The sequence below is a fragment of the Anopheles coustani genome, chromosome 2 (assembly GCF_943734705.1).
Source record: "Anopheles coustani chromosome 2, idAnoCousDA_361_x.2, whole genome shotgun sequence".
NCBI classification, from domain to species: Eukaryota; Metazoa; Arthropoda; class Insecta; order Diptera; family Culicidae; genus Anopheles; species Anopheles coustani.
In genome coordinates, this window is record NC_071289.1 from 66,703,525 (window position 1) to 66,714,195 (window position 10,671).

General features: G+C 43.6%; 2 protein-coding genes across 5 annotated transcripts; both read left to right on the forward strand.

Annotated features, from left to right (window-relative positions):
- The first annotated feature begins 1,296 nt into the window (after window positions 1-1,296).
- LOC131262929 (nucleoporin seh1) lies at window positions 1,297-2,789 on the forward strand. The gene is made up of 4 exons (XM_058265030.1): window positions 1,297-1,477; window positions 1,587-2,239; window positions 2,307-2,452; window positions 2,522-2,789. The coding sequence occupies exons 1-4, from the start codon at window positions 1,367-1,369 to the stop codon at window positions 2,689-2,691; spliced, it is 1,080 nt and encodes a 359-aa protein (XP_058121013.1). The 5' UTR covers window positions 1,297-1,366; the 3' UTR covers window positions 2,692-2,789.
- A 1,125-nt stretch (window positions 2,790-3,914) lies between these two features.
- LOC131263261 (PX domain-containing protein kinase-like protein) lies at window positions 3,915-9,621 on the forward strand. 4 transcript variants are annotated; one of them, XM_058265428.1, is made up of 7 exons: window positions 3,915-4,100; window positions 4,227-4,681; window positions 5,009-5,150; window positions 6,557-6,700; window positions 6,787-7,647; window positions 7,727-8,040; window positions 8,188-9,621. In XM_058265428.1, exons 2-7 carry the CDS (start codon window positions 4,577-4,579, stop codon window positions 8,662-8,664), a joined length of 2,043 nt encoding a protein of 680 aa, XP_058121411.1. In that variant the 5' UTR covers window positions 3,915-4,100; window positions 4,227-4,576; the 3' UTR covers window positions 8,665-9,621. The 4 variants fall into 4 exon arrangements, with proteins under 4 accessions (XP_058121411.1, XP_058121414.1, XP_058121413.1 ...); XM_058265431.1 differs by having other exon boundaries at window positions 8,200-9,621; XM_058265430.1 differs by having other exon boundaries at window positions 5,012-5,150.
- The last annotated feature ends 1,050 nt before the right edge of the window (window positions 9,622-10,671 follow it).

Genomic DNA, 10,671 nt, shown 5'->3' on the forward strand with positions numbered 1-10,671 from the left:
ACATGATATTCCAACAGTATCAGTTGATTTTATAACGCAATCATGTTTATTATAACTTTGTCAGTTGAAATAAGAATCGTAGCAGGATAAACTAATGTTGGTACAGCAGCTTGAGCGAAGTACGCAACTAGTATAGATCCCCGTCGCTTCATAAGAAGGACGCAAATGCACAAGCTAAAATCGATTAGTTCGACAAGTTCCGTTTTGCCTCATCACTATCCTCACTAGTTTTGCTCGATGCATCGTTCGTGTTGTGCATTCAACAGTGTTGCTCGGAAGCATTCATTGGCACCATAATCGATAAAAGCACCCCGGATTCAACCAGATTCAACAGGATTCAACCGGATTCAACCGGATTCAACTGGATTCAACCGGATTCAAATCAGATTCAAACGGATTCAACCGGATTGATCCAGATTTAAACCGAGTTCAACCGGCTTTAAACCGGGTTCAACCGACTTCAAACCGGATTCAACCGCATTTAAACCGGATTCAACCAGATTTAAACCGGATTCAAACGGATTGAACCGAATTCAACTGGTTTCAACCGGATTCTACCGGATTCTACCAGATTCAACTAGATTCATCCAGATTTAAACCGGATTCTACCGCATTTAACTAGGTTCAACCGGATTTAAAATGGATTCAAACGGTTTCCACTGGTTTCAACAGGACTCTACCGGATTCAACCGGATTCTACCGTATTAATCCAGATTAAAACCGGAATCGAACCGGATTTAACCGGATTCAACCAGATTTAAACTGGATTCAACCGGATTTAACCGGATTTAAACCGGATATAAACCGGATTCAAACGGATTGAGCCGGATTCAACTGGATTTAACCGGATTACAACCGGATTCTACCGGATTTAAACCAGATCCAAATACTGGCACACAACAGGGTCCAGGATCTGTGATACCGGTCGGATTCGCATACGTGGGCATTTCATCAGATTTCATCAGAACAGACAAACCATGAAACCACATTCATTCATTAAATGATCAAACATATTGTCGTTGTTATCGATTACATTTGATTTTTTAGGAATAGATGATCGTGAATATAATCGATTATAACCACCACAAATTATCAAATGTAATATTTATATCGGACTACAGTAATGAAACTTATGCGACAACGGATCTTTTAAGGGTATTTTAATTCACATTTTTAAATGTAACTTAAATACGAACCCCATGGGTTCACCTGTTCCGGCCTGAAATTGAAGGGACGGATCGGATTTATGGGACATCACTAATTATTCCGAACATCTGTCAAACGTCAAACATTCCATAACCGCGAGATATCCACTCAAAACAACCCATTTTACAGTGTTCACGGATATTTTGTGGGAAACAGTAAAATGTTTGATTCAGCAGTAATTCATACGGAGCATAAGGATGTGATACACGACGTAGCCTACGATTACTATGGCCAACGAATGGCTACATGCTCCAGCGATCAGTACGTGAAGGTAAGTGCGCGTGCCGGGTCGATTTGTTTACATCCGCAAGCCGGACCGGCATCAAGTGCCGAGCTTACCGTAGAGTTGTTGGTTTAAATTGCCACTTTTCTTTTTATAGGTTTGGGATCAAAACGAACCCGGTGTGTGGAGTGTTACTGCAAGTTGGAAATCGCATTCCGGTTCCGTATGGCGCTTATCGTGGGCCCATCCGGAGTTTGGGCAAGTGCTCGCTACCAGCTCGTTCGACCGAACCGTTTCGGTGTGGGAAGAAACGGTGGGAGAAAAAACAAATCCGGCCATGCCACCGCTCAAACGTTGGGTACGACGCACGAACTTGGTTGACTCGAGGACTAGCGTGACGGATGTTAAATTTGCACCGAAAACACAAGGCCTGATGCTGGCGGCTTGTTCCGCCGATGGAATTATACGTATCTACGAAGCGCCGGACATCATGAACCTGTCCCAGTGGACGCTGTCTCATGAGATCAGTGTAAAGATTCCGCTCAGCTGTCTGACCTGGAATCCGTCAATGTTCCGATTGCATCCACCGATGATAGCGGCCGGAAGTGATGATTCTTCACAGAGTACCGGAGGGAAGGTGTTCATTTTTGAGTACAGCGAAAACTGCCGCCGTTGGACTAAAACGGAAACCATCAACTCGATCCTCGAGCCTGTCCACGACATCGCATTTGCGCCTAACGTTGGAAGAAGCTATCATATCTTGGCCGTCGCTAGCAAGGATGTTCAAATCTTTAACCTCAAACCCATTCTGTAGGTCATACTGAGCATACTGTGAATTGGAACGATTATTATTTAAATTTGCTTTCCCTAATTTTAGCGATCCCATGGCGGGCACCAGACTGGACGTTCAAACTGCTGCTCAATTCGGTGATCATTATTGTACCGTATGGCGCGTTACTTGGAACATTACGGGTACGATGCTAGCCTCAACGGGAGATGATGGATGTGTACGAATGTGGAAAAGTAAGTGTGAAGGCTTCCGACCAACATGTGCGTTGAAAACTAATTAAATCTTTAATTTTTCTTTTCCAGTGAATTATCTAAAAAATTGGCGTTGTGCTGCCGTTCTTAAGGCGGAAAACTCCGAATCAGCTCCGGATGTTTCGGTGACACCGTCCCTGAAATCCAGCATTGTAAATGCAACGGCTAAATACTATAAAAGAGGCACCATCAGTCACCCGGGGCAAGTGCCACGACATTGAAGGAAGGTTCGGTTCAGCTGTTGGTCGATGAAGTTGCTTTTGCGCCATTTCTTTTTTCTAAACTTTACTGTGTTCCATTTAAAAATATACTGCATGAACTTCAACCCATTAGGTTTTTGTCATTTTTCACATTCCTTTCGTACACCGTTGAGTTTCTCTGAATGTTTGAAAAAAATTAAAAAAAAGTTACAACAGCTTTAGACTGGCGGATGGTTGCGCAAAACTCGTTTCTCCTGTTGGATCAACTACCACTAGGCAATTTTTGCAACTGGCAACAATCTCAAATTGGTTTAAGGATCATAAAGTTTTAAACAAGCATTTGTTATATCAGAGTTATAGTAAATATCTTCAAAAGACCTTTCATTTACCGAAATTGACTGAGATGCTAAAAAAGTTATTAACAAATTAGCTATTTTAGCCATTATTTCCAGTTGTGACCAAGGTCTTTGAAGTTTGTTGATGCCAGTTTGGCGTGCAGCTTTATTCTAGTGGTGGGTAAACCTAATTCCCAAATCCGAACCCCAATCCAAGAAACAGTCGCGACATCGTCTCGATGTAAACCAATGAAAATGTCGGTCTGGAAATCGTTTATCCTAATTTGAGTCCTCATCAAATCATAACTCGCTTTTCCCTAATAAAAACGTGCCACACACTTTCATTGAAAATGAGGTTCACCGCTGTAAGTAGTTCTGTTGATCATGAAAATCTATTCACGTAAGGAAACGATGTTCTTCGCAAGCATTGAAAATCGGGCACAGTTATTTTTGTATATAACACTGTCTTAAGAAGTAGTAGTATGTAGGGTTTATAGAGGCTTTGAGCCGGGTGGCTTCTTTCACCTCTCAACGCTGTCTTAAGAAGATTATCAATTTAGAGTGATAGTTTTATTCAGAATCCGGTAAAAATGGTCCGGTCTGAGTATTTGAGTAATCTGAAATCAATCACATTGTCTCTAGATCGACTCGTTCTATTGAACTCACATTTTGTTGAGTCGATTCAAATAGTTTAGGGTCAAGTCAGAATCGATTCAAATCAAGTTCCAAAGAAATCAAATCTGAATCGAACCCCAATCGAATCAAACCTTTGGGGTCCGTCTAATAAGATTCGAATCTTTAGAATCTGTCTAGTGATTGAATCTTCGAATCTTCGGAATCCTGATTCTGCCAACACTAGTACCAGGGAAGAAAAACGTAGCAGAAAATCAATCGAAAGCAGCCGTCGTTTAGTTCCGGTGCCCGTCCAGAAATGTCCAGGGCGACGTCGCGGTCCGTGCCGCAGTGCAAGCATTAATTTTCCGAAGTGTTTTCCTTTGCTGCCAGCCGAAAGTTCAGTGCGAGTTGGATTTGTTTTCATCCGCCTGCGAGTGGTCCTTCTGAACTAGTACCTGATGTTCCATGAATCAGCTGGTGGTAGGATTGGGTAAAAATAGTGCCAAAGAATAAAATATTTACTTGTTTTTTTGCCTCTCGCTAAGGCTGTTAGCACGTAAAGGTAAGGCGGAGTGTGTTTGCTGGAATAGAGGATGGGTGGTGCAGCCTTACGCAGTCCATCCTGAGGCGTCTAAAATTGCATGAGTTTGCAAAGTGTTCGGATAATTGATCCAAAGCATCTCTAAAAGCAGATCACTATGATGTCAAGAAAAGTGGAAATTTCGTAGAAGTTTGCGTATCGTATTATCAAATCGGTTTCGGTCCGTCCGGTGAAAGTGAAAGCGTAGAAAAGCTAAGCAAAAACTAAAGCACCAATGGTTGTGCAAAACACATCCTTCTTCAGCTCGTCATTCGTTTAGTGTGTTTAGTGACGCTGCCGTGGCATATTCATTCCTATTTCTTTTAACACCTGCGGGATCGGCGAAAATGTCCGATTGGTATACGGAAACCAACAAATGGCACTGTTTGAGCAAACCGGAACCACGCAGAAAGTGAACCTTGACGATACCGAAGCCTGCTGCTGTACAATCGAAACAGCACAAACCATTGACGGACATACGGTAGGTATTTTGTAAGCAGGTTTGTTGAGATTGTGGTGTGATGCCTTTCCTGGTCAGGGTTGTGTCGTCCTTCATGTACCCGAATGATTGGCAATTTCAATGAAAACAATTGCACAGCATCTACAAACATCCGTCCAAACCATGTTTGGATTTCGTCATTTTCATTTCATTTCAAAACTTCGTGTTCCTATTGTTTTTACGTTTCCTTACCTATTTTTTAATTTGTTTTTATTTTTCGGTTCGCTCCACCACCCCCGTGTTTTCGTCTCGTATGTGTGGTAAAATACAAAAAACCTTCCCTTTCGCCACCGCCACGTTACACAAAAGGAGTATGTGCTGAGAGTGCAGCGAGGACCGTACCCGGAAAACAGCTGGCGCATTCTGCGGCGCTACAATGATTTCGCCTCGCTCAACAAGTGTTTGCAAATTTCAGGGATTGATTTGTCATTCCCCGGAAAGAAGCTTATCGGTAAGTGTACTGAAGGGACCCCGCACGCGACAGAGCCCCTTCCGGTGCGCTCTGGTGTCGATTCATGCTTCGTGCGTGACGCCTAACGCGGGGGGCGGACGTCAGCTTTAATTTTTCCCCCCCGACCTAGCGACTAGCCATAGTTTCCACTACATTAGAAATAATCATCCGGCGAGAGGAAAAACGACAGCGAGAACGACCACCACCCGTTGTCTAACACCCTCTAACCGGTTTTATCCCACCCCACCAAAAAACAGCGTAGTCCTACTAAAAAGGCATGGCGCCATCCGTGTTGTCTGTAATAAGGAGTAAGATATATTAGAAGGAAGGCAAATGGGTGATCCGGTAAGACGGCGAGTAGTGATGCGGTCCAGTGCGATCGATACTATTTTTTGTTGTTTAGTTTTACACTCCCTTTTGTTTCATGCTGAAAGAATACCCGTATTGGACGGGCACACGCATCGCACAGTGGCTTAATGTTAACCATTTGCTGGACGTATGTAATGTTTTCTTCATTTTGTGGGGACTTGTTGTGCGTAATAACCAACCGAAAACGTATTAATCTTCTGAGACACAACTTAAAGAGGGTAAACCTCAAAAACATGGGTATCTTTTTTTTTTAAATCATATTTCGGTGTACAATCGTTGGTTGTGAAACACAAGGGAGTAATGTCCTGTTTGCAATTTTTTGTATTTCATGAAAAGACTAACAGTGTGTGGTCGAGAACATGTCTAATGGAAATGAAAGCTAATTCAGTCCATGATATCTTGGCATTAGTTTTTGGAGGTTTTCCGACCGAAGAATCGATCGATACGCCAAAGCCAAAAGCCTACTCTTCGAACTACTGTGCATCGGCTTCTAAGTTTCTTCTCCGAAAGGTTGTGCTTTACCATGGCACACTATATTGGCTACGGTTAACGATGGCTGATGCTTACTATAGCCATGCTTCTGTGTGCTTGCAGGAAGGTGTGACTGTATGTATGCTTCACCGCCTTTCGGGAAACCAGAAGGAGGGACTATGTAAGGCGAGTCAGATCTAGCAAGGATACGTTGAACGTTGACACTATTTTCACACTATCCCCCCACTACGGTCCCCTACTTTCCCGCGTGCGTTCAATCGTGCGTCTCCCTCCATTAGTACCCATTAACGTTGAATGTATCGAGAAACATCATCCTGGCGCATAGACACTCACATACACACACATAAAGGCACAGCATAAGCCTCTGGTAGCGTATCTGCTTCCATTAGAGATACGGTTTTAATCGGATCAAATTTTCTCTATCCTTTTTATTTTCTATCTTTCCTTCTTGTGTTTCCTGCGTTTCTCTTGCGTGTTACCACGTTCCTTGTTGCCCGACGGTTTCCTTAACCCATGTACTTTCTTTACACTTCCGCCCCAACTAGGTAATATGCGCCCAGATTTTATAGCTGAACGGTTGAACGCATTACAGGAGTATATCAATCAAGTACTAATGAATCCCATTTTGGCATCATCGTTACCGACCAAAAAATTCATCGATCCGGATAGTTACTCGACGCCGTTCCATGGTAAGTGTGCCGCGAGTCACGCGTTACCGTTTAGCACTTCTGGGTTCCGTTCTTCATGCAGCTCTTTTTTCGTTTTATCTATACAGATCTAGCCCTCCAGTATGCGTCGATGAGCTTGCGTACGGATGGCCTTTACACGCTGGGGCAATCGCTCGGTCCGATCGGGTGGCGGCTGCGGAAGCACTACTTTAAGGTGGTTCACAGACCGCAGGGCAACAAACACTCGCCAGGCCACTCGACCACCAAGCACCATCTGATCAAGTCGAGCTCACAGTCGCACGGCAAGGCACACACTACGCAGGTATGCGTGACCACGTCGACGGAGAAAGACTACAACAACTCGAGCAAAGATGGCTCGAGTGGCCGGGATGATCTCATCCTCAGCTGGACCGAGTTCGGCCCGGACCGGTACATCGACGAGAAGGAGATCCATACGGTGTTGAAGAACTTTGGTGGCGTGCAGCATCCGTACATTGTACCGATCGAGCACATTGCGTCGAACGACTGCGGAGCGCTAGTGATACGAAAGTTCTACAAGCAGGGCAGCTTGAAGGATGTGCTCTGCTCGGCTAGCCCTTGCAATCCGTTCCTATCGAAGTACGGCAGCCCGAAGGGTCGTGCACCGCTGCCCCTCAAAGAGCTAGCTTTGTACGCGCGGCAGATCCTGGAAGCGATACGGTTCCTTCACTCGAAGGGCGTCGCCTGTGGCCACGTGCACTGTGGCAACGTGATTGTGGTGGACGGTGTGGCCAAGCTGATGGACGTGGAGAACTTCATGTTCGGCGTGCCATCGTTCTATCGGCCGTTCTTCGTTCAGCACAGCAAAATTAACACGTGCGAAGCAATCGACGTGTACGGATTCGGCCATCTGCTGTATGAGATGTGCATGGGATATCCACTGCAGGACTCGTATGCACGGCAGATCACCGACTGTCCCGATAGTTTGAGTAAGTATCTAGTAAATATTGCTACCTGCCTTAAGCATTACAAAAATAGCACACCTCATTCCGGTTTCTCGTTTTTAAGAATCTCTGCTGGAATCGATCCTCTCGAAGGAGGCCTGCAAGTCGGCCCTGCCTACGCTGGATCAACTGACGACGCATCCATTCTTCGGCGAGTATGCCGGCCAGTTTAACGAGCAGTACGCGACGGCAATCGCCGTCCAGAAACCGCACCTAAAGTTCTCGACCAGCGCCAAGGAGCAGCTAAAGCTGGCGGTCCAAAAGACTGAGAATCGCGTCCGGGACGAGCAGCGTTCGGTGAAGAATCAAAAGCGGCTCGTCCGGGTGCAGGAAATGATGACGTCCGAGGAGGAGAAGAAAAAAATCAAACAGAAAGCTGTAAGTAACGCTTGCGGTGTGCGCATTGCGCTGTCGATGAAACTGTTTTAATCATGTACTGTGTCCTGTGGGATTTCTCTTGTCCTGTTTCTCCTTTTTTTGTCTTAATTGACGTCTCCTCCCCCTGCTTCCTCCCGCTGACGATAGAAACATGAACAGAAGCAGGCCAAGTTGCGCGCACAAAATTCGCTCCAGCTGAATAACGGACCACCGTTGACCGGACCGTCGGGTAGTGGTAGTAGTGGAGGCAATGGCGGTGGAATGGCATCTACGGTACACCTGTCCAGCTCAACTGGTGGTATCGTGAAATCGAACAGTGCGAACAGTATTACCTCACCCCAGGAAGCGCTGATGTCACCGCCTCCGCACGCGACGGACAGTGGTGGGAGTACGTCTCCACAGCCACCGCCATCGGCACCACCAGTTCCGGCACCACCGGCATCGTTGCCGCTGTCGTTTCCAGCCAACGCCACATCATCCTCGGCAACAACAGGTAAGCTGGCGAGATCCATTTCTGGTGACGATACGGGCGGCAATGAGGGGAATCGTAGCGCGTTGCTTGATTCGATCTGTAACTTTAATAAGAGTGGTCTCAAAAAAATCAACTCTGGATCAGGGAAGTAGAGGAGGTCGGTTGCATGTGTCCCATCAAATTCAATAAAAGGCCAAACATTTCAACATGAAGGAAGGGATCCGAGGAGGCTAAAAACAAACCAAAAACAAAAAAAATACTACAAACAAAGCAAACCACCAGTGTACGAAGGTAGTGTATGAATTGAAACAGATATTTATCTCAGCGTACATTTCTGTTGTTCTGAAAAAATGGGCACAGAAACATGGAACACGAAAGTGTTACTATCGACTGAAGGGAAAGATGATCTGTTAAAAGGGAAATACACTCACACAAAGAGTACTCATATTAGTGAAGAACGCATACACATCATCAGGGGGGGATCGATTTTTGGACCAATTTCTCATAATAAATAGCAAAATCAAATACAATGTTAAACTAAACAAATCTAAATGGGCACGCAAGACACTAAATCAATGAGTGTTCCAATCAAATTGAAGGGATTGAAAACATTTTTAAGCCTCTAGAAATGAAACGAAAGTTAGAAAATAGAGTGCATATAAATCCTAAATGGACTAAATTAACACGTCCAAAAGCTAGCACATGGTTAGGCAAAAAAGGTTATAAAAGACAAGTGAATACAATTGACACGCCGTTCGATAGCAAGTAGTTCTAGTGTTAAGTGAAACAAACGATTATTTTACAACTTCAGAATATTTGATTTAATGATTGATGTTTTTTTCAGTAGAGAAAAGTTTTTTATTTTACTGTTGATGTTTTCAAAGTTTATTCTCAAAGTTTGTCCATAACATTTACCCAACGTAAGTATTTTTAAAGCAACGATTCCAAGATAACGAAAAGGGATTAAAAAAATTGATGTTTTATGAAAGTGAAAAGTGAAGGGATGGATTTAGTAATGGGCTTAATTAAGCTTAAACATTTTTTAGTTAAATGAAAGCGATCCTAATCGATGTATAAACTGTTGATTTTTTCTGTTGGTTTTGTTGGTACATTTTGGTTTTATGAACTGGTTTTAGTTGTTATTTATCATTTATAGTACCATTGCACAATAGACAAGTCAAAACTTATAAGAAAGATTGAAATGCAACATCAAGTCAACAAAGATTGCCGTAAAATGAAGAAACATAACGGCTTTAAGAATAAACCCTAACAGACAGGATTCAAGTACGATTCGCCGACATGGAAATGGGTTGGTTAGCGAACCCTTGAGGGCTTGAGAAGAAGGGGCGTATTAATACTAGTTTATATGAGTGTCTAAAGTCTTGAAAATGATATTTTAAAATATAGGTGTCTGGTTGTGGCCGGGTGAGGTTCGAATCAGTTCGGATTAGAATCATTAGATGTACAATATCAATATTAGGTGCTTTTCTTTGGGCGTTGCAGACGGTATAGACCGATGTAGCGAGGCAGGAGTTTAGTAGTCCTGCGCTCAACATGGCGTAAGTAACAATCAGTGAAGTTATAGATATACAATTGATTTCCGATCTTTCTGCGTGATCCTTCGTCTCCTTAAGATAATTGATTGTTTGGTATTGAATATATATGTTTGTGATAAATGTAGCGTACGTCGCTGAAAGATGAACCGGGTTTAATGCCACGTGGTGTACGTTCAAATGTCGTGTATCTATCGCTTGCTTGTGATCTGATTTCATTGTCTGAGGTATAATTCGTTTAATGTGCATTGACCGATGGTCGTGGTAGGTGTTAGGTTTGACGGACGATTGAAGCACGGTAAACTATAACAATTGGATATGATTGCGTGTTTGCGAGCGTCTCCTGTCAGTTAACGTAATCGCGCGAGAAGAAAAAAATATATGCAACAGATGTTTTATTATCACCCGTTCGGGTGGGCCAGCAAAATTCATTCTCTGAAGAAAATGATCTTATGAGCGCAAAGGAAAAGATAACTAACATTACATTATGAAAAAGGGGAAAAAATCATAACCAAAACTATTACTAAAGATATGTTTTAAAAATGATCCAATTATGCCGGTCACCATTGAGGTGTGGTAACCAATTTGCATAATAATCTGCCCATT

Coding starts and splice junctions, on each gene's coding strand:
- LOC131262929 (XM_058265030.1), top strand. CDS start 1,367: ATGTTTGATTCAGCAGTAATTCATACGGAGCATAAGGATGTGATACAC. Junction 1,478..1,586: donor CCAGCGATCAGTACGTGAAG/GTAAGTGCGCGT, acceptor TTCTTTTTATAG/GTTTGGGATCAAAACGAACC. Junction 2,453..2,521: donor ATGTGTACGAATGTGGAAAA/GTAAGTGTGAAG, acceptor TTTCTTTTCCAG/TGAATTATCTAAAAAATTGG.
- LOC131263261 (XM_058265428.1), top strand. CDS start 4,577: ATGGCACTGTTTGAGCAAACCGGAACCACGCAGAAAGTGAACCTTGAC. Junction 4,682..5,008: donor AAACCATTGACGGACATACG/GTAGGTATTTTG, acceptor GTTACACAAAAG/GAGTATGTGCTGAGAGTGCA. Junction 6,701..6,786: donor TTACTCGACGCCGTTCCATG/GTAAGTGTGCCG, acceptor TTATCTATACAG/ATCTAGCCCTCCAGTATGCG.